We start from the raw sequence: 26,473 nt of genomic DNA, 5'->3' as shown, positions 1-26,473 counted from the left end.
ATTAAGCACCAGAAAGCATGAAGTGTAGCTGTGGCTCAAGTGGTGGAGTGCTAATTTTGAGGGGAAATGAAACCAACAACAAAACCCAGAAACAAACCAAAAAACCATCAGGGACAGCACCTAGGCCCTGAGTTCAAGCCCCAGGACTGGCATTAATTTAAAAAAAGCAGAAGAAGAAGAAAGAAAGAAAAAACAGTGTGATAGTGGAAATAATGGAGGAGAAGGAGGGAGAAATAGATAACTAAAATCGAAAAGCAAGAATTGCTGGAGTTTAATGGTTCTAAAGGAAATGGGATTTAAAAGTGCAAAGAGGAAGGTCAGCCTAGGACAGAATGTGGATCATTTATCTACCAAGAGGCAGGATAAAGCATGCTCTTGAAGAATAATATGAAGTCCAGCTAAATAAAGCCATCTGGATTGAGTCCCTAGCCACAAAAGTTTTCAGAATGGGTCATACACTGCTGAGTTTTCAATAACCTTTTGGGAGATGTGAATTAAATCTTCCTGACAATGGAAATAAATCAAAATTACAGTTCAGTTGGTTGATTTTAGGGTCATTCTTGTCAAGCAGAATGATCTGGGGGGGATTATGCTACAAGATGCATGGAGAACACTATGTCTCCTGTCCCACAAACATTCAGAATTTAAAAACTAATCTGCTATCACGCACAGTAACCTTGGAGTTTTCAGTCTCTTATGACCACATCAGGGAGGAGCTGTTAAAGATATTCATAATTACTTATAAATGATGGGAATACTTTAATTGCTCAGGGTCTATGTCAAATTAGAACTGTCACTCAACTATAGAAATTTTCAGTCAGAAAAGAAAGTAGGCTTTTCTTAGATCCGTTCCAGCAACTCATGGTTATTCAGAAATTTCTTAATATCAACAATATGTTTAGGGAAAACAAATGGGTTCTTGACTTGGAAATTCATTACTTGGCTGTCCAATCCACTAATGAGAAGCAGAAAGAAGATTAGCATTTATTGAAGGTCTTTTATTTACTAAATTATGTTCCATGTGCAGCTATTTCCCTTAGCCTCTAAAAGGAGGCATTGATATTTATTGTGATACACAGGTAAACTGGGCTTAGATTTAGTCACTGTAGAGCTCATAGTTAGTAGGCAGTTAGTTAGTCTCATTATATCTTCTTTCTTCTGCATCCATTTTGAGATTGGTCAGAGCCAGCTCACCATGTGCAATTCCAAATTAAGAATAGAGGCACATAAGCCTTTTAAAGTAACAAACACACTTAATCTGGAAGAAAGTTAGGGATCTTCGCAGCAGAATAGTATCAATACATAGAAACATTGAGTAATTATTAAAGGTTCAAGTCCAGTAAAGTCCTTTTGTGGACCAAGTCCAGAGGTGCAAAGACTCTAAAGTAACAACTCTACAAGTTAAAGGCAGTAATTCTTTTTCATAGAGTTCTTACTCCTTCTTGTCTAATTACTTGTGAACATAGGAAGCCTTCATTTCCTCATGGTCTAATGAACTGATTGTAATGTCCTTGATGGTGCTTTTATTTTAGGTATCTCCAAGTCACATAAAAAGGTGGAAGCGTTGTCTGAGTGTTTCTGATAGCTATTGTTAAGTTTCTGTTGTTTCTAATTATCTTAATCTAGCATGTGCTACTGTAGATTACTACTAGTCTCCGTGGATCCATACTCAGTGCAGTTTAGAAAGAAAATAATTGGGCACAGTTTATCATTTCCTTTGCTGAATTGTTCCATAAGAGATTAGAAGAGTAGACTTTTTTGGGTGAAACTACTGGTTTTTTCAATTCTGTGTTTGATGGCCCCTCAATCATAGGATTCTTTCCTATAGTTAATGCTGACTTATTATATAGCATGCATTGCTAATACAGTCTTATGATTATATAACACCAGCTCATTTATTCCTGAAAAAAGTAATATGAGATAGATGTACTGTGGCCATCATTCCTGCTTTAGGAATGAAGAAATAGAAATTCCAAGATGCTAGATAACCTGGGAAAGTCTCAGAACTAAGAAATTCAGGGTGTAAATGCCAGAAGTTGGCCTCCAGATTCTTTCCTATAGTGACTCCAATATCTAGCCTTTCAATAGCTTGAAGAAAAATTAATAGAAAGGGATGCTCTTTAAGAGTTAGCTTGTATTTAAAAGAAAATAAACATTCTTTTAAAAACTCACATTTTCAACTTCTACCAAACTGCAAAAAGTTTATAAATTTTTGCTTGGAAGACCTTATCAAGACAAAACTCTTAAAAGATCTGGAGGGCTGGGAAGGTGGCTCAGTGGTAGAGCGCTTGCCTTGCATGCCTGAGGCCCTGGGTTCAATTCCTTAGCACCACATAAGCAAAAAGAAAAAAGCCGGAAGTGGTGCTGTGGCTCAAGTGGTAGAGTGCTAGCCTTGAGCTGAAGAGCTGAGGGACAGCGCCCAGGCCCAGAGTTCAGGCCCCACGACCGGACCCAAAAAAAAAAAAAGATCTGGAAAGACTCCTAGAGGTGACCAGGTAACATTTATACTTTATTATTTATGAAATAGATAAAACACTTACTAAAATGTAGTCAATGTTCATAGGAAACAAGATGGAAAATGCCATTTATTGATTGATGATGAGTTGTATTGATAAATATTACTAGGTAAATAGAAGTTATCACTTACTACCTTGGGTAAGATAGATATTTTTTTTTGTTCATTTTCTCCTGTGATCTTCAGAATAATATTTTGAGTTAGGTAGTATTAATAGTAAAAGGTAATTACTACTAAATTGTTAGTATTTTATGTATGATTATTCTTTAATGCTGAATAATAGTTAAATAAAAGCAAATGAAAATCATGGAGGGTCTCATATCCTAAGTAATATAGCAGCAGTGAAGTTAGAAGTTGAATCTATGTGGATCTTGACTCCAATGGTTTAGAATGTCATAAGAATCCATTGGGAGCAAAACAGAATCTAGTCTGTGAGGGAGAAAAATAGGAAGTGTCTTAAGGAGACAGATCGGAGCATAAAAATGCCACATAAAACACATTCTTTACTACCCTCATCCAGCCAGTGATCTGTCCGTGTGATTTCTCTTCCTCTCATTGTTCTTCTACTCCTTTCTCTTTTTTCTTTGTGCTTTCTAGATCACAAGCACGATTGTATTATATTTACTCCTCTGCTTCAGTATTTCATGGCTTCTGTCTTGCATGTTGCATTAAATTCAATTCCTTTCCATGGCCTGTAAAACCCAGTGCATCTGGGTCCTGCTCCTCTTATCAGTATCAAATTAGATAGATTTCCTGGACCATTCTACTCTTTTACACACCTTACCAGATAAAAGCTGGGTACTTTGTCTGGACCTTCCCTCATCCTTCAAAGATTCATTTCAATGTCACCCTCACATTCCTTTGTCGTAGTACTTTACAGAGTTTTGAAGTATTATTTTGTGTTCAGTATTTAATGTCTATCAGACCTAGCAGATTGTAAATTTTGAGATTAAACATCATTTGTGCATGCTCCACCCTTAACAAAGAGCCTGGCTCATAGTCGGTGTGCAAAAATGTTTGACAAGTAGATGAATGGCAAGTGCCTTTGGAAAGTAAGAAGTGACGGGGTATAACAGTTTATAGAAGGACGTGAAAATTTATTTTAGGAGATGATGGCATTTGAAATTGGCTTATAAATTAAGCTAGAGCCGTTGGCCATTGGAAGACGGGGCCCGATACAGGATTTAAAGATTGAAAACAGAACTTTCAACCTCAGGATTGAAAATAGAAAGTAGGAGGGGAGCATACATGAGAAATTCATTTATTATTTTGGGATTGAGCATGTCCAAAGCTGAAAAGGAATGTTTTCTGGTATATTGGATTGACTGGGTAGGGAGAATAGTTCTGGAGACTTATAATTTGAGATTTTGAAATTAAAGTAAAAAAAAAAAAGAAAACTAAGAAAAAAAATGAGGGCTCATGCTGGGTACTGGTGGCTCACACCTGTAATTCTTGCTACTCAAGATGCTGAGATCTGAGGACTGTGGTTCAAAACCATTCTGGGCTGGAAAGACCATGACACTCTGATCTCCAATTAACCAGCACAAAGAAGGAAGTTGACACGTGGCTCAAGTGGTAGAGTCTTGCTAGCCTTCAGCAAATAAAAGCTCAGGGACAGTATTCACCCTAAGTTCAAGTCCCAAAACTGGTGCATGCACTCATGCACACACACACACATACACACACACAAAGAGGGATTTCAAATGTTCAAATCAGATCTGTTTCTAGGAAAACAACTATTGTCTAAGTCTATATACTTTTCATTCATAACACAGGACTACTGCTCTAATGTTTTACTTAACTAGATAATTATTGATTCTTCATAGTCAATGAGGTTTAAAATGCACCAAAATATATATTATTTTTAAGAATACTATATTTCCATTCTATTTCTATACATTTTCTAGAATGAGAAGGGCGATTTTATGACATTCTACTTTTCCTTATGCTATTTAAAAATTATTTTTGCATTCTATGGGTGGGGATTTTATTAATCCATCTCCACATATATTTATGCTGTATTTCAAACAATCTGATCCCTTCATCACACTCCCTGCCTCCCATTCCCTTCCCTGAAAAACATCCCCAATAGGTTTCTTTGTTTCATTTTCATATCTCTATGCATGTTTAAATGACATAAGTTCAATTTCTTTTACCTTGTTGAGAGTCCCCAGTAAATTCCCCAGCAGCAACTGAGTATCCTATTGTACGGTTAAGAAAAAAAAATAGACAAATCATGACTTAATAAATGAGTTTTTCCTAGAGAAAAAACTGCAATGGTATAGGTTTATTAAGAAATCTCTACACATATTATAAAAATTAGAGACTGTAAAGTAAAATTTACCACACTGATATGCACACTTTAGTGCTAAATACTAAAGCCCAATAGACCTTAATACTGATCCTAAGTGGGTACTGGGGAAAAAATCAGATTCTGAGGTCAATTTTCAGAACATGAACACCATTAGCTGTAAATGGCAAATGATGCTTCTTAGCTTATTATTGTTGTTGTTAAGTAGTTGGATAAAGGAGTTATAGTTTCATTAATCAGGTTATGAGTTCAATGCTTCTTGGAGAGTGTCACCCCTTCCTTCCTTCTCCATTTGGAATGTCTCTTGCTGATGTTCTAGTAAGAAGTCAGGATTATAATCATGTTGCTCTCCACATAATATTGATAATAGTCCTGCTAATTAATACCAAGTGTCTACTGCCAGTATAGTATTTTTATTTTTATTTTTGAACTCTGGGCCTGGGTGCTGTCCTTCAGCTCTTCAGCTCAAGGCAAACACTCTACCACTTGAGTTACAGCGCCATTTCCGGTTTTCTGGTGGTTTATTGGAGATAAGAGTTTCATGGACTTTCCTGTCTGGGCTGGCATTGTACTGTGATCCTCAGATCTCAGCCTCCTGAGTAGCTAGGATTACAGGCGTGAGCCACCGGCGCCGGGCTGCCAGTATAGTAGTTTATGTGTAAGTGCAAGTTACTGAGCCTACAAAGAACAGTTCAAAAACAAGCCAACAGAAAAGAGCTGCTCTATGTTTGTAAGCTACACATCATGATTGAAAACCACTTGTATTACAAAGAAAACAAAACCCCAACAGTCACTAGAAAAGAAAATTTAAGGTGCTAAATAGTATAAGTTAAATGAGGAATAGCATTTGCAGGCGCATTTAACCTGTCTTTTGAGAAACCACAAATATCTTGAACAATGGTCTCACCAAGGTAAGTATCATCATAGGAAGCAGGAGCCACTTCTGTCTGCTTTTCTCCAGCAAGTTTTCTTAAAATATCTTTGAATGAATAGTTTGCAATGATATCTGCAACACTGGCAGTGATTACCTGACCTGTGTGGAAACAAACAAAATACATTAACTGAATAAATGCAAGAGGTTGGCCCTCCTCCAGCAAATATAGAACCCCACACGCTGCTCTGGAAGCTACATGGATTTGCTTAAAGTACTAAAGTACTGCTCATCAGTAGAACTGCAAGACAAGTTGGTTAAGGCTGAGTAGAACTTCCCATTCAGACAGGAGACCAGAATTGGTTTGCTGTTGTTGTTGGTGGTGGTGATGGTGGCTTTGGGGGGGGGGGGAAAGGGGAGTCACTGGGCTTCACTCTGGGCCTGGCAGTTGTCCCTCAGCATTTCATCCCAAGGCAAGCACTCTACCACTTGAGCCACAGCGCCACTTCCGGGTTTCTGGTAGTTAATTGAAGAGTCTCAGGGACTTTTCTGCCCAGGCTAGCTTTGAACTGCGATCCTCAGATCTCAGCCTCCTGAGTAGCTAGGATTACAGGCGTGAGTCACCAGTGACTGGCTAGTGATACAGTATTTTATATGTGTTTCTGCTGCTTTCAGCAGGCATAGATCCTACACCTTCAATGATCAGAGCAGAAGTAATTCAAAATCATAATCAGAGTGGAAATCTGATCAGAGTAGAGATTATTTGTAGGTAAATAATTACAGTAAAGATAATTTGTAGGTAAAATTTATGTGATTTTTTCTAGAACATTTAATTAGGAGGAAACTGAGATTATCTACTCAATTATGAGTCCTTATCAATGAGAAAAACTAGAACTAAAAACTTTATATGATTTTTTTTTAATTTTCAAGTAGCTTTTATGTTGTCATTTTTAAAGTTGTTGTTATAAAAATGACATACAGAAGAGTTACAGTTACATAATTCAGGTAAAGAGTGCAACAGCAAAGAAAAAAGCCTCTTGTTTCCGTTTCCTAGAGTTCATTTTGATAAATATTGTTTTATATTTTCATGAATTCTTTAAGTGGGTCACAATATTTTACTAATAAGATGTCGGCATTACCAAGAGTGTCTTCTTTGGTCTTCTGATAAAATATTTTGAATTCTCAAAATACATCTAAATCACTTTACTCAGTAAAGACTAAACAAGATTATTTAACTTACAATCTCTGGGCCATTTGCTTTTTATCCTAAATTACATAGAGAAATTATACAATTATGATTATAGGTAGAAGCTAGATTGAATATTCAGAATATTAACAATAACAAAAAAAAGGAATCCATGGCTTCCCGCAGTGGTATAAGACCTATGGCTAATCTTTACCAAATAAAGTCACTCTCCAAGTCTTGAGGTGTGATTACATTAGGCTAGACAAATATCTTAAAAGATAGTAGTTCTCTCCGTACAGTTTCTATGCATTCTCATAATTATTGTGGACATTTAAGGTGAAAATGTGATCTCATGTTGTTTTGGAAAGAACTGGAGAAATACTTTCAAAGCTAATATGTAACACCAATTTTATAACCAAATTTTTCTTTGGGAATTCACACACATAGTTCCCACAGTCTTTGTGTTTGAAATCCAAAAACAATAATAATAAACCCATTAAACCAGACCATAAATAGTTCCCCATGACTGGCATTGAAATGGCTGTTCTGATATTAAGACAATGGTATTTACACATTTGTGGAAAATGTTGGTAAGATTTGCCAATTTTCTCTGGATTTAGCTCTCACATACACAATGTCTTTGCTTGTTCCTTTTAGCTGAGTCTGAACACAGCACAATCCTCAGCCTGTATGAAGTTTTAAATTATATTTAGCAGTCAAATGTTTGCAGATGCCTTGACATGGCTAATTCTCAGCAAATCATTTGAATCAGACGTTGTTTTCTTCTTTTCCTTTTTTTTTTTTTGGTGCTGGTATGAGGCTTGAACTCAAGATTAGTTGAAGATAGGAGTAGCCACTTCCGGTTTTCTGGTGGTTAATTGGAGTTAAGAGTCTCACAGACTTTCCTGCCCAGGCTGGCTTTGAACTGAGATTCTCAGATCTCAGCCTCCTGAGTAGCTAGGATTACAGGCATGAGCTACTGGCTCCCAACTGGAGGTTAAAAATGTATATAGCTAAAGTGTTTCTGTGGAAACACTTAGATAGCCCAACACTTCCATACTCAATGCAATCAAGATCAGACTCACCAACTTTTCTCTCCAATCCACTCTGAACATATTTTCTTCCTGCTGTCTATTGAGTGGCACTCTGTTGCACAATTGGAGACATAAGCTTGACATACTCCCTCCACCCCCAATGTTTATCCAGCCACACCGAGGCTATTTATTCTGCCTCCACAGTCTCTCACACTTTTTTGCCTGCTTTTCGATCACTACTCTGAGAAGGTAATGTCTTTACCCAAAACATCTAGCTAATTGACCTTAGAAGCAGAAAAGTAGTTGACAATCTCAAAACAACCTTATAACTAGTTTTCTGATGATTCACTTTTGTTGACTTTCCATGTTTTAGCCAGAGCAATCTTTTATAAAATTGTTATTATAAAGGTGATGTACAGAAGGGCTACGGTTACAATAGTTAGGTAAAGAGTACATTTCTGTTTGAACAATGTCACCCCTTCTTTCATTCTCTCCCAGTCTTTCCCTCCCATGCCCATCTACAAATTGTATAGCTCATTTCTCACGTAGTGTCTGTTGAATACCACCATTTGTTCACCTTTTGTCCCTCCATTTTTGTGCCCCACTTACCTCCCACAGCCAGATAAATGAACAAATAAGACACAAAGGAAAGAAAAGAAAAACATCAACAAAGACAAAACCTTTTGTTCAGAGTGATCTTTTGTTCAGAGTGATCTTTTGTTCAGAGTGATCTTGAACTCAGGGCCTAGGTGGGTCTCTGAGTTTTTATGCTCAAGGCTAGTGCTCTACCACTTGAGCCACAACTCTACATTTGGCTTTTTTTTAGTGGTTAATTGTAGATAAGAATCCCATGGGGGCTGGGAAGGTGGCTCAGTGGTAGAGCGCTTGCCTTGCATGCTCAAGGCCCTGGGTTCGATTCCTCAGCAAAAAGAAAAAAGCCAGAAGTGGTGCTGTGGCTCAAGTGGTAGAGTGCTAGCCTTGAGCTGAAGAGCTGAGGGACAGCGCTCAGGTCCAGAATTCAGGCCTCACAACCGGATTCCCCCCATCCCCCAAAATAAAAAGAATCCCATGGATTTTCCTGCCCAGATGGGCTTTCAACCACAACCCACAGATCTCAGCCTCCTGCGTAGCTAGGATTACAGGTGTGAGCTACTGGCACCTGGCTCAGACATGCTTTTCGTCTCTGCTAACAGAACGTACCTTGCCAGTAAAAGCTTCCAGGCCCTCCTACTACAAGGTCTCCATTCTGCAAAACAGAAATGGCAGCAAAAACAACAAGTGAAAAATAAACTTTAAACTGTGATAAGTTATTGCTAGTAAGCATTGCTCTAACAATTTGTTATGCCATATTGCTCAAAAGCATTTTTATTTTCAAAGAGGTCCTAATATCAGACAACTCACATCGGGTCATGTTCTTTCCTTTTTTTTTGTTTTCAATTATCTAGTGTGTTATCACGTTGTATGATTTTACTTTGGTAGGCAAGTTGAACTCTCACCCCTTGAGAATAGATAAGTTCAGCTTTTTGGCAATGACGCTGGTAATCAAAATGTCTACATGTTTAATGATGTACAATTTAGCAGGCATGGCCTTTTGAAAAAGGTTTGTGATTTTAAAAAAAGGAAATTTTGTTCTAATTTATTTTCAAGGCCATAATTGTGCCTATTATGTTTCCTACACACATCTTTGCAGGAGAGAAAGCACACTAGGACATTTAAACATTTTTTTAAACCTACTTATAGCCTTCTTTCTGTACTCCTTAAATCTGTAACTTGCAGGACAAAAATTAAAATAAAAAAGCAATGATAGAAATATGGCAACTAGACAGTAGAACAGAACAGACTTTGAAATTTGTTCACACTATTTCCAAAACCATACAGTCACCATCCTTTATATTTGCACTAGGTGTCTGTTTTTAATTTTGTCAAAAAGTAGTGAATTTTAATATCAGGAGTATTAAATGAAACCATTTGATTACAGGTAAGAGATAAAACAATGGATAGTTTCTTGTGATCTTTTCAGAAACTGATTTCCATGAGTATTTTGTTTACAAAATATTTCTCCATGAGGTGGGAAGACTATAGATTTCAATCATATATATTTAGTATGGAGTTGCATGTGTATTATGTAATATAAATAGGAAAAAATCAAACAGAAAACATAAAGAAGTTGATGGATGTGACTAGATATGTATGTACATAAAGTCTCTGATGGTTGCTATTGTTGAAGGGCTCGAGGAATGAAGATGGTATGCAAATAACAGCAGCAACAACAAAAAGTCACATTAAATATTAGAAGTCACCTTATAAAAATCCAGACTAAATCCTGCTTGGCAGTAGCCTTGGCCTTCAGGATCCACATTGCCTGGAATCAAAACATTCAGATGTAACAATGTCATACTTTTGAAAGTGTATTTTAATAGCCAGTTCAGAATATTCTGTTGTTTTCTCTATATGATTCCTAAATTTAAAATGATTAAGACGTACTTGGTATTTATTTAAAAACTTAATTCCAGGGAATTAAAAAATATACTTCTGTGTCTATTTTTAGTTCAAGTAGCAATGTCACTCTACAGTAATATCAACAGAAATAATTTTTTTTAAGGTTGTGTGTTTAAGGGAGAGAGGGGTGTTGTTCCTGTGGCTTGAACTCAGGGTTTGGGCATTGCTGTTCCTGAGGTTTTTTGCTCAAGGCTAGCATTCTGCCAATTGAACCCCAGCTCTACATCCTGATTTTTGGTGGTTAATCAGAGGTAAGAGTTTCTTGGGGTTTCCTGGCTGGTCTGGCTTTGAACCGTGATATTCAGATCTCAGCCTCCTGAGTAATGAGGATTATAGGAAAGAGCCACTAGTGCCCATATATTTTTTAAAGCTTATTGTACTGGTTTGTCTTTTAATATGTTGAGCACAAACTAGTATATGTTTAGGGAAAACATCAAAGAGCAAAAATTTATATTGGGTTGTACAATACATTCATTCAAAGAGCTAAAATCTCCATCTTCTGACTGGATTCCAAATTCTCCACTGGGGCTAGGTGCCATCATACCTGCAATCCTTGCTACTCAGGAGGCTGAGATTTGAGGATCGTGGTTCAAAGGAAACCAGAAGTGGAGCTGTGGCTCAAAGCGTACAGTGCTAGCCTTGAGCAAAAGAGCTCAAGAACAGTGTCCAGGTACTGAGTCCAAGCCCCAGAACTGGCACGCAAGTACACGTGTGACACACACACACACACACACACACAAACTGTCCCTTTGACAGTTGCCTCTCTTCTTGGCCACCAATTCTATGATTTCTAGCAGATGGTAGCTTGAGACAGACTATCTGTAGGCAAGGTTTCCAATGGAGGCAAGACAAACATTTCTATTTTTATTCTTTCTAACAAGAACTTCATTTTAAATTATGCTATTAAGATATATTATGCAAAGTGGAAAATTACATTTCTGATTATAAGGACTCTCCCAGGGACTTTGCAATGCTAATGTTCACAACAGATAAAACTATCTGTCGTGGCTTATATATTTTTACCCTATCCAATGTAATTCATTAACTGACTATCCAATAATATCTAACCATGTACTGCTATGAACTATACACAGGCAAACATCAGGATTCCAAGGGTACTGTTATCAATATTCTTAGGGAATTAAGACTACAAATTTGAATGGTGGAAGGGGTGACACTGATCAAGATGCATTGTACACGTAAATTGACATCTTGAATTGAAACCCCTTTGTACAACTAAAGATAGTCAAATAAATAAATGACATGATTACAAATTTACTATTTATAACATATGATGAAAGAGTTTCTATCATTTCTGAAGTGTTTAAAGGATAGCCCAAATCTGGTTAAGTAGTTAAGTGATATTCTTAGACAGAAAAATGATAATAATTTTTCTCTTATCAAGGCTGTGACTGGACGGAAACTGAAGGGAGAGGGTGGGACAGGAAATCGATATCCTCACAGGAAACATTTATAGGCTAGGCTGGGCCTGTTGCAGATGTTTTTAAATGGATCTGTGCTTTCCAGTTTTCCTAGAACATATCTTCTTCTCTCTGTCTCCTCCCCTCCCCTCTCCTCTCTTTTCCTCAGAACTTAGTTGATTTTATTTAGCTCTGCCATCATCAATTCTTTCCAGATGCTCCCTTCATTTTGTAAAATTACCTTTCTATCCCATTCAGTCCATGTTAACAAAGTTCAATCCTTCTTTTACAACCACACATTATGCTTTCTGGTTATGAATTTTGTAAGGTTTGCCTAAAAAGCTGAAGTGTACAACTTCAAAGTTTTTTATAAGTTCAGGGATGAAAACAGCTTTACACATCCAAAAATATATGTGAATAGGTAATATACTGCTCTATAAACACAAGTGTATTACACTGAGTATATTTAATAAATGTATAATCCTTCTTAAAATCCCTCCAAAAATCAATTCTTCTTTACTCTTAATATTGTGCATTAGTCAGAGGAAAGAGATATGACCATTCTTTGAAGTTGTTTCCCTTTAAAGCAGGAAACTGAAAAAATTAAGGGAAAATACTCCATAAAAATCGTTAGAAAAAAAAACAACTTGGCCAGGTACCGGTGGCTCATGCCTGTAATCCTAGCTACTGAGGAGGCTGAGAACTGTGGATCGCAGTTCAAAGCCAGCCCGGGCAGAAAAGTCTGTGAGACTCTTATCTCCAATTAACCACTAGAAAACCAGAAGTGGAGCTGTGGCTCAAGCGGTAGAGCGGTCTCCTTGAGCTGAAGAGAGAAGGGACAGCGCCCAGGCCCAGAGTTCAAGCCCCACGACTGACAAAAAAAAAAAAACTTGAAATGTTTATTTGGATGAGCAATTTTAGTAGGTGCTAAGTTATTTCTCCCGCAAAACCATTCCTTTTTTTTTTGATGTGTTGAATTCTAACTTATGAGAACTGAAGGAATCTTTCTTCCTGATGTTTCAGAATGTTTCTATACTTTATAATTATGTCTCAGAGTAAAATTGGGAACCCAGAGTTGTACACTGTTCATTCACTACCATTTGTTGACTTTCAAAGTAGAACTGAAGAGTGTGTGAAATATCCTCCTCACCTGAATTATGAATGAGTTTCAAAGCCAAAGGCATACCATTAATATAAATGAGCAAGTTGGCTCCCATATTGCTCACAGTATCTGTGGAGTGGGTTTAGGCTGTAGCATTAACATAAGCGGGAAGGCCTTAAATTCTCTTTTGAAAATAATCTCACTGATGTCCTTGTTCTGTGAAATCAACCATATGCTCACGAACAAGCTGGCTTTGTGTTAATGAACTGTGATTTCTTAGTCAGGACAGGAAGTCTGGGAAGTCTGCTCTTTGGATGATGTGAAGAGAAAGGAGTGAAGGATGGACCCCTCTTTTGACAAACTATAGCTTGCTGTTATTGGAAAGCTCTGGAGCTAAATTTCTGTTTCAGGGAAGAAAAGTAACTTACTGTTTCTACAAGGAGAGTATTCTGCATATGCGCTGAAATTCTGAATTGCTACATAGCAAGTGCCAACTGGGTCCCTTTCTGGTGTTGGTTTCAGAGTTCTCCAGTGATACAAAGGAGCACAGGCCTATGAGACATAAAAGGCAGTAAACAGGTATTTGGCATAGTGTTCTAGTACAGTAGCTTGATTCAAGCGATTGTTAATGCACCTAAATTTATGACAAATTAGGTTCAGTTGTTAGGAAAATGTATTGGCCCCAGTACCTCTGTAGTCAAAGCCCATCAAACTTCCAAAAGCAATGTTTAACTTTAATACACAGTGGAATTAACAAAAATTAAACATATACAAAGGATAGAGTTCTTCCCTCTAGAATTGTAAGTAAAAAGAAAATAACTTCCTAAAATCAAGGGACTTATATTTCATTTTCATTCCTTTATTTTACTCCCTAAATTGGACTTACATAAAAGCAAATGATTTTTCAAATAGCAAATGAAGTAAGGTGAGGTCTGAAAATGAGAGCTAGTCCTTTCTCTAGGTGTTGCTTTCAAAAGCAAGACTTCCAAATCGGAGGATGTAGGTTCCTCTACTTTACCACTGAAGTTGCTTCTTAAGGAGTTTTCATTGTTGGCCTGGTAATTAAGGGATGGCTTCATTTTCAGTAATGGAAATGACTTTTTCATGATTTTTGTTGTTGGCAAAACTGAAGGTAAAGGAGCCTCTTACAGCCATTTTAGAAGGGCTGAGGCAGGCCATTTCAAAGGCACATGTTAATGACTACCAATGTGTTCAAGTCTTTGATGGTGGATATGATATGTCTTTGTGCTAAGGGAGGGGGGGAAGGAGAAGGATTGGGATTGGGGGGGAGGGGGGAGGCTGGGAAGGGATGTGAAGGGTAAACAAAGGAGGAGGCTGCAATGCTTGGTAAGAAATATACGGATTATCCTGCCCATGCAATTGTAACCCCTCTGTACAGTATGTTCACAAATAAAATAAAATTAAATTTAAAAAAAAAGAAATCCTTCTGAAGACTCTAAGTAGCTCAGGCAGCTTTTTTAAGGAAAGTAAGTTACCTGGGTCATTTTACAACTACATCCTCAATTCTAAAAGGTCAATAAAACAAACAAAAACCTGCAGTGGTAGAAAGGTTCTGTGTTTAATACAGAATGGTAAAGTAGATAGGGGTGAATCTCATACATTGGAGCTTCTTTTGGAATTGATTGAGCTGGCAAGAACACTTCACATAGAGCTATGCCTGTAAAATTTGCTTAATAAATGTGTGTCGAATTAAATTCAGCACATGCATGCTGGATAAATGTTAAAACATAATTTTACAAGCATTAACAAACTCAAAGAATCAAGCAGTTAGTAGTTTAAAAAAATCATTATTATTAAAGAAACTTTCCCATTTATTCTAAGCAAGATGTGATACCACTGTAGATTTAAGCATTCCTGTAATACTAATACCATTTTTCTGCTTAAATTTTAAGCAACTCTTTAAATCATTTTTACGCAATGAACTCTGCATCTCCTTACTATGTAATTTTTATTTTCCCATCTTTCTTAGTCACTTCTGAAATATTTGAAAATATCAAACTGATTTTTTTCCTGATCAACAATTTTATTTCCTACAGCTTTCACTATGTAAAATGTTTCAATTTTAAGCACCTGATTCCTTCAAAATGTCAACAAGTCTAATACTTTCCTATCTAAAGGGAGTTTTCTAGGCATGAGCATTAGAACATGTCAGTGTACCCAATAACCTCCCAGCAGTCCCACAGCCATGGGTCTCAGACTTACCACGACTTTTCCTTTGTGAGCTTTCACCGTTGCTCCAAACCATTGATTGGACTTAAACTCTATGGGTTCTTTGGTTCCATTCACTTTGATCTTTCTATTGTCTGAAAAGGAGGATACAAATGATTAGTTGTCTGTAAAAATTGTCAGCTAACTAAAACAGTCATAAATCTGTAAATTAAAAAAAAAACCAAAAAACTAGGATATATACCTCTGTTGTGGATTCAGCTTTATTGAATCCCATATACATAATTTACCATATTACACAGTGTAATTCCTGAGAAAGGCAAGATCAAAGTATAGTGAAACAAAACACCAGGACACAAGTGGGTTCCAGTGGCTCACGCCTGTAATCCTAGCTACTCAGGATGCTGAGATCTGAGGATTGTGGTTCAAAGCCAGCCTGGGAAGGAAAATCTGTGAGACTCTAATCTCCAATTCACCACCAGAAAACTGGAATGCGGAGTGGCACTGTGGTTCAAAGTGGTAGTGCTAGCCTTGAACAAAACTGCTCAGAGACAGTTCCCAGGCTGTAAGTTCAAGCTCCATAACTGACAAAAAAAAAAAAGGAAAAAGAAAAACCTAATACCAGGAAGCAGGTACTTGAAAGGAGAGGGGTAGACAAATGAAGAGGAGAAGAGGGAGAGTACAGTCAAGAATCAAATATATGTCCTACAAAATAAAAGTGGAGGAAGAGGTGGGTAGTGGAGCAATGAGTGAGAAAGTTGGGGTGACATTGATCAAGATACATTGCATTTACAAACTGCTTTGTTAAATGGCAACTCCTCTGTACAACTACTTAAAGATAATAAAAACACCAATTCTAAAGCCTGGCGATGGTGGCTCACGTCTGTAATCCTAGCTACTCAGGAGGCTGAGATCTGAGGATTTTGGTTCAAAGCCAGCCTGGGCAGGAAAAGCCTTGAAACTCTTATGTCCAGTAAACCACCAGGAAACCGGAAGCGGCACTGTGGTTCAAGTGGTAGAGCGCTCGCCTTGAGCTGAAGAGCTGAGGGACAGTGCTCAGGCCCAGAATTCAAGCCCCATGAGCGACAAAATAAAAATAAAAATAAAAAAACACCACTTCTGGGGGAAAAAAAAGTGTTTCAATTAGAAGGAATAACTTCAGGAAGAGCTATTATATAGCATGGGTGACAACAGCTATTAGTCAGATGCAGATAGAAATTACTCAGAAACATCACTTTTGGGGTGGTGTTAAGGATCAAAGGAAGCATCTCATGAATTTTAGAGAGAGCTCCATTAGTGAATTGAACTCCAGTTCCGGGAACAGATTTTTAAATACTCTCATCATAGGAAAAACTAAAGGCAAATGTGTTGGGTGATATATTAATTAGCTCGATTTAATTCCTTCAAAGCACTGCATTGTGTAGAATAAATACATGTAAGTTGTATTTGCCTATTGAAAAGGTATTTGAGAGGTGGGTGTTAGTGACTCATGCCTGTAATCCTCGAGGCTGAAATCAGGGAATCACAGTTCAAAGTGAGCCCAAGCAGGAAAGTTTGTTGGACTTTTACCTCCAATTAACCACCAAAAAGCCAGAAATAGAGCTGTGGCTCAAGTGGTAGAACACTAGCCTTGAGCAAAAAACCTCAAGGACAGTGCTTAGGTCCTAAATTCAATCCCCAGGAATTGCATGTGCGTGTACACACACACAAACACACACACACACACACACACACACACACAACACTTGAAAACTAATTTTGATACTTTGAGGGGATTTCCCTGAAAGGCTAAGCTAAACCTTTTCTTAGATAAATAAAAATGGAAACATGCACATGACATTTCACATCTTAAAGGAAGCATTTTCTAATATCTTCAGAGAAAACTATATAAACTTGAACTTCATGTGGACTGTAATAGTGCCAAATCTATACTTCATCTATTCACCCGTTCCAGATAGAAGAGCAAAGCATTCAGGCTGCCTGAAAGAATTCCAACTCTATTCCAATAGTGAAACATACAAGATTCTCCCTGGTACTTCTGGGAAACTCAAGATTTCTTAGCACGTGTTTAGCAATCCAAGATTAAGGACTCCAAGGTCTTAGTTTTGTGTTTGTTTTTTTTTAAGTAATACACACGTGTCCACACAGCCCCTGAAGAGAAAGCCCAACACAGTGTTACACACTCTATGCATATGTCAGCACCAGACAGGACAGCTGGGGAGAGACTCAACTCAGTTATAACCCATTTCAGGGCTAATCAAAAACAGAGGTCTTTCTTTGCATTCCCTCCTGGTTCCCCGTCAACTTAGTTCTCCTCTGCTCCCTCCCGAACTAGAGCTCCATCAATAATAGCTAAAGAATTCCTTCATACCAGGCCATCTTATTTATATGCCTTTTTCTTTTCATATATATTACATTCATTTCTTCTTGACTCTCTAATAAATATATTATTAAAAAAACATTAAATCCTCGTAGGTAAAGCCAAAATAAACATGTAATTAAACCCTCAATGGAGTTTACTTAAGATTACAGACTTTTTAAAAGCATAAATTATACATATTATCCATCTGAGCCTAGAATTGACATTTTGAACATGTTAGTAGGAAACTGTGAATTTCCTTCTTGAAAATCTTGTGTTTTGGTGGGCATTTTAAAATTTCATCATATATGTATATGAAAAGGCCATAATGCAATCCATTATTCTGCATAATTAATATGTGCTAATAAAAAATTGAGTGGAGAAGAAAAAAAGGACAAGTTCTGGAAATCCCCTCCAAAGTGCATACTTTAGGCTATTAAGTGCATACCACTTAATAGCCTAAAATTTTTTTTAATGCAAACATTCCTATTTATTTATTTTTGCTGGGCCTAGGCGCTGTCCCTGAGCTTCTTTTTGCTCAAGGTAAGTGCTCTTCCACTTGAGCCACAGTGCCACTTCCAGGTTTTTGAGTAGTTTATTGGAGATAAGAGTCTCATAGAGGGCTGGGAAGGTGACTCAGTGGTAGAGCACTTGCTTTGCATGCTCGAGGCCCTGGGTTCGATTTCTCAGCACCACATAAGAAAAAAGCCGGAAGTGGCACTGTGGCTCAAGTGGTAGAGCACTTACCTTGAGCAAAAAGAAGCTCAGGGACAGCGCCTAGGCCCAGCAAAAATAAATAAATAGGAATGTTTGCTGAAGAGCTGAGGGACAGCGCCCAGGCCCAGAGTTCAGGCCCCACGACTGGACCCCCCCCCAAAAAAAAGGACTCTCATAGAGTTTCCTGTTCAGGCTGGTTTTGAACCACGATCCTCAGATCTCAGTATCCTGCGTAGCTAGGAGTACAGAGGTGAGCCACCAGCACCCAGAAAACATTTCTATTTATTGTCTAGCAGCTTGGATGATTCCAGAAATCAGAGCTGAAGGATTTTATTGCCACTAGCTAGATAACCTTGGGTGATTCATTTAATCTTCTGTTCATTAACCTTTAATTTCTTCTCTCAAATAAGGGTGAGGATACCTTCCCCCACTTTCCCTTTGCAAAGCAATCAGTCACCGAAATCACCAGAGAAATGAACATGAACATTACTCCTTATAGACTAAGATTCCACATAAAACAGAAGTCTCACAGGTTTCCAACTGATAGTGCATCCCCCTTAAAAACAATCTCTTCATTTAGAAACCTGGAAATTCAACCTATACCTAAGAATTGGCAAAGACCTCACACACGCGCGCACACATAATAGATTATTATTCGTGATTTGTAGCACTCAGGAGTGACATTGTGACACCTCACAAGACTGTCAGTCTGGCTTTGATTAAGCTTGGGGCTGGGGAATACTATACTGGCTTTGAAATTTCTAAACTACCAAGCAACTAAAAAGGCCACGGAAAGAAGACTGGCAGCTCAAACATGCAAACTGACCTCCTTTAGGAGGTCCCAAAAGTACTTAAGAAAAGCAGGCTTCTCCAAGGGAGGAAATGAATTATGGGGTTCTAAGCTGGACCTGACTTGGCCAGATTAAATGGGGGTGATTTTTACCTGGGTGGGTAGTTCCTGAGGAAGCTTTCCCTCCTCTCCCCCCTCACAATTCAGGTTCAACTGTGCAATAACTTCACTGAGAGTGGAAACCATGGCAATTTTTCAGCAACATTTTTTCTGGGTGAATAGTACAAACAAATGGACTTTATTAATCCCATACCCAATCTAAGAAACATAATAAAGAATTCCACTGTTCCAGGATCCAATTTACTAAGATGAAGCTATGATCTAGATGTATCACCCTTTCCTTGACTGCCAAAGTCCACAAAACACCTTTAAAAATTGTATTCTACCCAGGCTCCAGTGGCTCATGCCTATAATCCTAGCTACTCAGGAAGCTGAGATCTGAGGACTGCAGTTCAAAACCAGCCCTGGCAGGAAAGTCTGTGAGACTAATATCTCCAATTAAACACCAAAAAGCCAGAAGTAGAGCTGTGGCTCAAGTGGTAGAGTGTTAGTCAGCCTTGAGCACAAAAGCTCAGGGATAGCGCCCAGGCCCTCAGTTCAAAATCCAGGACTGGCACACACACACACACACACACACTCACACACACACACACACACTAAAACACAATTTGTTTTATTATTTTTATACATTTATACATTCTGGCATTAAATGTAACATTGTAGTATCATAACATTTCAGAGAAGCAAGCTATCGATATGGATCAAGGTTGTAAAAGGCCATGACTCTAGTTTCTCATCTTTTCTGAACAAGATCCTTTCATGCCAAATCACCTGGGCCTGTATTAGCATATCGGTGCTCCCATAACCCTTTGTGGCCTGGAAGAGATTTTCTTTTAAACTAAATTTGATGTGATCTTTTGTTAAAATAACTCCCATCTGTCAACACTCAGCACTACCCAGCCCCTATGAGCTTTGCTCTGGCTGGGGCTGACAGCCTGGATGAATGAGAGGTCCATGGGAGATTGCTGCTGACAGCAGTGGCCAGGCACGTGGGGCTCCCCAGTGATGGATGGGATGTACTGCCAGCCACTCCCAGTCGACCTTTGCAAAGCCATGCCTTTTGGCAAGAGAGATTGCATCCTGTGGTGGCAGACACTTTACCTACACACCTCAGCCTTTCCCAAGGACATGGAAGCCTCAGCCGCTAGTCCCACCTTGCTCACAAGGATTCCATTTTCCTAACCAAGCCCACACACCAGTGGCTGATGACATAGCTGAAGTGTAGAGGGCAAGGCCACATGTTCTCTGGAACACATAGGAAGTACCTATGTGACCCCGGGACATTGTCAACTCCCCTTTGAACTCCTGAAGAAGTCCAGTAGTTCTCAGAGCTGATGAGCACTGTCATGTCACAGAAAAGGCAAAGTCAAAAGCAAGCAAACAAAACCAGGGGAAAGCTTCTTAAAGTTTAACTTTTAAACTTAAAATGTTCTAAGTGGTAAAAGACTATTTATAAAGTTAAACGACAGGTGAAAAGACCAGAGAATGGGTTGGGTGTTTTTTTTTGGTTTGGGGGGAAGGGTTTTGGGTCCAAGAAAAAGAGTTAATACATTTAAATTTGCAAAGAGCTCTGTAATCAAAGAAGACTAAAGTTTAATATAAGGAAGTTCTAAGAACCTGAAAAAAATATCAAAGGTGAAAATAAATTGGATATGTTGTAATTAATGGAAAACCCCAGGCCATAAAGAAAACAGCACTAGCAATACATGCCACCTAGTAGTATGACTAAACATTCACCCTATTTTCAAGATAAAGATGCTATGGACCCCAAAACTTTTTTTAAGATGCTATGCATCTGGAGTAGCTTTTGGATCTATGAACCAAAATGTACTTTTTGAGTATGTCTGTGCGTGTGTGTGTGCGTGTGTGTGTGTGTGTGTGTGTGTGTGTGTGTGCTTGCATGTGTGTGCATACTAGGCTTGTGTGTGCTAGTACTGAGGCTTGAACTCAGGGCCTGAGTGCTATCCCTGAGCCTTTTTGCTCAAGGCTGGTGCTCTCCCACTTGAGCCACAACTGTACTTCTGACTTTTTGGTTGGTTACCTAGAGATAAGAGTCTCACGACTTTCCTGCCCAGGATGGCTTAGAGCAGAGATCCTCAGTTCATACTTTTTAACTTTGATGTAGTATTATATCTCATTGTATAATCATCTAAATTTTATGTATCCATTCTGTTCACATATAACACTTTAGGAGTTTCTTTTTTGTATTTTTGGTTTCCAGTTTTCCATTACTATAATCATGAGCTCTGAGCATCCTTAGATCGACCATCATTTGCATTTGTATGTTTCTCTCTGGCACCTGGCCAGAATGACTTTAGTGGATCCTAGGAATTGATCATCTCTTTCATCAGCTGTGCCAACTGGCCTCCAGAGAAACTCCATTTCCCAGACTCCCTTGCAGCACAAGAGAGTGGGGACTTCCATCCCTCTTTTGTTAATTTCAGAACATATACTTTTTACTCAATCCAGATTTTAATTTTGTCCTCTTTTTTTTTCTGTGACTTGCTCCTTTATTCCCTTCACTCATTTTCTCCTTTAGTTATTGTATTGATTATTAAGAATTCAGGCTTTGGGCTAGTGATTCTTCTTTCCTCATATACTGGAAAGTTTCTACTCTCATTTCTTTCGGTACTTCTTTGGACCTCCAGGAACTTATTCTCATCTATAAAGCCGCAGGGGTATCTCGCTTCTTATGGGATGAAAAGCCTGTTGAGTCTATGCCATTTTTTCATCAGTCTCTTTACTCAGTGATTTGTAACCCTGACTGCACCATGGCCCCCAGGGCCCGAATGACCGGCCCTTGTCTGCCTCAACCTCTCCCACGTGGTCCTGATTACAAAGCTGCAGATGTACTGACATTCAGCCCTTTCAGTCTCCCTGAGACAGACAGTTGTTCCTGTGGTGCCTGAAATGTTCCTCTCACACACTCCTTTCCTCAGACACACTCCTCAAGCCACCAGGCCAGCCCACCCCATGAGTCGCTCTCCTTTCGCTCTGTTTAGTTGTCTTAAAAGCACTTACCACGGTGGGAGATGATTTTTTTGTTTTTGTCGGTTGTGGGGATTGAACTCTGGGCCTGGGTGCTGTCCCTCAGCTCTTCAGCTCAAGGCGAGTGTTTCTACCACTTGAGCCATAGTGCCACTTCCAGGGAGATGATTTTACTTGTTAGTTTGCCCGTGTTTTGATTAGGCTCTTGAGAATACACATATCTTCCATGAACAGAGATATTCTCTGCTTGGCATCTCTATTCCCCACTTCAGGCACTTAGTAGGCCCTCAATAAAACATGTGTTGACTGAATAGCCAAGTTCTTATTTAGTTATTCATTAGTTTCATCATGCTTTAGTATTCAGTATGGTTTTACTTTTATTTAAATATAGTGTTCTGTTTCTGTCACTTCCTGTTTCTTACTCCTGTTTCTGTCTGTCTGTCTCTGTTGTCTCTCTTTGGACAATAACATAAATGATGGTTATCTTGAAGGCAATATATATATATAATTACAATAAGATATATATGTGTGTGTGTGTGTATATATATATATATATATATATATATTACTCAACTCACATTCCTTTTTTGGATTTGTTTCCAAGAAAGATTGATTTTTTATGCCACAGATAATTAACTTCCAAATGTGTACATGTATATGTATATTCTTCAATGTCCTTTTATATTTCCATTTAATATATTTTATTGAGTATATACAGTACGCATTATTGCACTTATGATCTTTAAAAAAAAGTTCCCTGAAGATACATGAAAGGGTCTGCAGTTTAGCCTTGGAAATTCCCACTGGTGTTGGCAGTGGGAATTAATTTGGCTCCTCCTCCATTTCTGGGTTTGAAGTCTGGGGCATTGTGGGTAGAAATCTAGTAGGGTGTCCAGCCCACTAGTTTTTTTCCCTTTCTTCCTGGGAACAGGCCTTTCCCAACAGGAATCAGGGGCTGCGGGATGTGTTGCACACATGGGCTGCAGCTGATTTTTCTAATCGTTTCGGTTAACAAAGCAGGAGGAATTATAAGAAGTGAAGATAGATCCACCAGGCGAGGGAAGAAGGGACTGGCTGAAACTGACACACGTGTGGCGAAACATTTTGGCAGGCGGGATCATTTTGGAAAACGGTTTATAAAGCTCATGACCTTAATAGTGGGAAAACAGGCAGTTTTCCTACAATCTTCCGTCAGCACCTCCAAGTCTGTCCCCTCAGGGACTTTCTTAAAGCTGCTACGGGAGCTGTCTAGACAGCTTTAATCAGGAAAAGAGGGAATGAAATCTTTAAATGTTGCTTTATAATCTTTATCATAGTCAAATGCACATTGTAAAAGTTTCATTTGAAGCTGAAACTATGTATGTGAGAATAAAGAATAGGCCTAGGTAAAATTCAGAATAAAACAGCAGGGGCCAGGCCTGTTTGTCTAAAGAAACAAATCCAAGATAGGAATGTGAGTTGGTTTTGCTGTCATCCATACTTAACTCCCAAATGTATTAACTCTCAGTATTCCACAACCACTAATGACGAGCTCTGAAAGACTGCCTCTGTACCCTTCATTCTTTTGGCCATCTTAATGTGAATTTTCAAGAATTTAGGAAAATGATTGCACTAATTCATTTCCCCTGTGATATCCAAGAAAGATGTTACTCTGACTAAATATATTTTATGTAATGAAGACCAAGGATTCCTCTTATATATGTATGCTATGTACAAACAGGTGTGTGTGTGAATGTGTGTGTGCGCACGTGTGCGTGCAAACAAGAACATAGTAAATAAAGTCCGAGGTACTCAGGACCCTGAACCCTAGTTGACCTTCACATCCAGGACTTCCTTTATATTCAAGTAACTCTTCTTGATTCTTACTCAACTTCAGACTTTTTTTTTTTTTTTTTTTGGTCACGGGTTTGAACTCTGGGCCTGGGCGCTGTCCTTCGGCTCTTCAGCTCAAGGCTAGCACTCTACCACTTGAGCCACAGTGCCACTTCTGGTTTTCTGGTGGTTTATTGGAGATAAGAGTTTCACAGCTTTTCCTGCACAAGCTGGCTTTGAACCATGATCCATCAGTGCCCGGCTCAATTTCAGACATTTATGAAATCCTTTCCTCTTTCTTTTCAGCCTATTCCCTATGTACCATTTTAAAATCTAAGTCCCCAAACATATTCTCTTCTCAAATTGAAAAAAATACTTAAAACATTTTCAAATAGTGCAAGCTAACAAAATTTGTATAAGGAATTACATAAAAGTAGCAAGTGAGGTGATTAGTATCCACTTTCCTAGACGTTGCTGCTGTTATATTTGGTATACCCCATTGAGCCCTTTGGAATTTAACAATAGAGAAATAAATTATTCTTTTCTGGAACTTAGGAAACCTTGAAAAATCACGTGTTCATATCACAATTTAAATGTTTGGCTTCATATACAACCAAATTCTGGTAAAGCTACATGACATAAACATATGCTTTTCAGAGTTCTGATAATAATAGGGAGGACTGTAATACAATCTGTCCCATTAGATACTTTTTTTCTCTGGGTAGTAATGTAAATTTTCTGCCATAATTATTTCCATGTCTAGGCTGTCTTTCCTAGAACAGAATTCACATGTCCAACTTCTTGTTTGGGATACCCAGTGGTAGCAAGCCAGTACTCTTTAGAGTTTTGTGGAGTAATAAAAACGAGTGAGTTTTCTCCATCACACCATATAATTTGAAATGTTTTTCATATGTAGCATGATGGAGGTCTTATGTAAGGTCTGTTTGGGAAATGCAGATGGACTTTTTCCAGGTATGATGCAAACAACTTTGTCGGCAAGAATTCTGCTAATTTATATGAGGCAGCTAGAGAACAAGCAATGGGAAATGAAAAAAAAATCAATTATCTTCCAGAGGGAAATTATAAGACATCTGTAACCAATAAAATTAAAAACAAACAAACAAAACAAAAAACAACTCCCAAGTGTGACACAAAAGTTGGAAAAACAGAGCTGACTATAATTGCATTGTATTGATGGAAACACCAAGTTTGGCCTCATTTTCTAAAACTCACTTCATTACCTCCACATTAGCTGGTGCAATTTCTCGCTTATCTGTTAATCCCAGAGATGAATATGGACATGTGTGTCACACACATACACACACACACACACACACACACACACACACACACCACTTCATCTTTGACTTTTTTATTTTCCTCTTTGAAAAGCTTTACTGACCCACAAAAACACTCATTCTAGTCAAGAACAGAGTCCTTTTTCTTGCCAAAGCCTTCATGTTCTGTTGTGATAGCTGGATTAAGCCTGGACAAGGCCAGGCACACAGTATGTCTGCTTAGTTCATTAGATTTAATGGTAACTCTTTTCACCAAGTTACAAGGCCTGGAACATGTCTTTGACAGGAACCAATTCCGTACTCCAAAAATTCCATTCAATCATCCATTTCCTGTTGCTCCTTTCTTCTAAATATCTCTCAAGGCCAAGTGCATTTATTTCTATCATCCTTTCAGCCACTCCAATGTGGTAATGAGCACCATGTTCTTCAGCCTAACTCCTGCCAGAGTAACCTGGCTAGTTTCTCTTGATCAAGTGATCTACCTTCAAGTAGCAACTCTTATCTTGGAACCAGAGTCCTTTCTTCAATACAAAACCAGGCCTGTAAAACTTTTATTTTACCAAAAATCTTCTTATCAGCCCCAACCATGGTGATTTAGAGTGTTTCACACTTTCATCTCTAGATTTTCTCACAGTTGGAAGAATTATCTAGAATCACCTATCTTGTGCTATTTTATAGGTGTAGCTAACTGAATAATGAGAACTCTCAATGTGGATTAGATACCATTTTTGGATAGTCAGGGATATAGCATGATCTGTTTACTGCTTAATCATTTTGTGTTCTGAGAAGTAATGAAAACCTCTTAGCATGAGGGTCCCAGAAAGCCCAGGAACTGACATAAATGTTTTCAATATGACCTCAAAAGATTGTTTTTAAATATAATGTTTCAGAATGAAGGCTATGTAAATTTGATTCCCAGTAGCAGTTGCAAAGGTATTTAAAGCCGGGTGCTGGTGGCTCATGCCTGTAATCATAACTCTTCAGGAGGCTGAGATCTGAGGATTGCAGTTCAAAGCCAGCCCAGGCAGGAAGATCCATGAGACTCCTATTTCCTATTAACCATCAGAAAATGGGAAGTGCTGCTGTGGTTCAAAGTGCTGGAGCACTAGCCTTGAGCAAAAAGAGCTCAGGGACAGTGCCCAGGTCTTGAGTTCAAGCCCTACAACTGACATGAAAGGAAGAAGGAAAGAAAGAAAGAAAGAAAGAAAGAAAGAAAGAAAGAAAGAAAGAAAGAAAGAAAGAAAGAAAGAAAGAAAGAAAGAA

At 38.4% G+C, this 26,473-nt stretch overlaps 1 protein-coding gene across 1 annotated transcript in view; it reads right to left on the bottom strand.

Annotated features, from left to right (window-relative positions):
* The window catches only part of Itga8 (integrin, alpha 8), a 165,319-nt gene that overhangs the window by 122,193 nt on the left and 16,653 nt on the right, over positions 1 to 26,473 (bottom strand). Inside the window, exons 3-8 of the mRNA XM_013014739.1 lie at positions 15,163 to 15,263; positions 13,368 to 13,491; positions 10,218 to 10,279; positions 9,118 to 9,163; positions 5,734 to 5,859; positions 4,672 to 4,716 (exon numbers count right to left, since the gene is read on the bottom strand). Of these exons, the coding sequence (XP_012870193.1) occupies positions 4,672 to 4,716; positions 5,734 to 5,859; positions 9,118 to 9,163; positions 10,218 to 10,279; positions 13,368 to 13,491; positions 15,163 to 15,263 (504 nt within the window). The remainder of the gene's footprint in view (positions 1 to 4,671; positions 4,717 to 5,733; positions 5,860 to 9,117; positions 9,164 to 10,217; positions 10,280 to 13,367; positions 13,492 to 15,162; positions 15,264 to 26,473) is intronic.

This window comes from Dipodomys ordii, unplaced genomic scaffold, assembly GCF_000151885.1.
Source record: "Dipodomys ordii isolate 6190 unplaced genomic scaffold, Dord_2.0 Scaffold24, whole genome shotgun sequence".
In the NCBI taxonomy this organism is placed as follows: domain Eukaryota; kingdom Metazoa; phylum Chordata; class Mammalia; order Rodentia; family Heteromyidae; genus Dipodomys; species Dipodomys ordii.
This window is presented reverse-complemented; position numbering and strand designations above follow the sequence as displayed.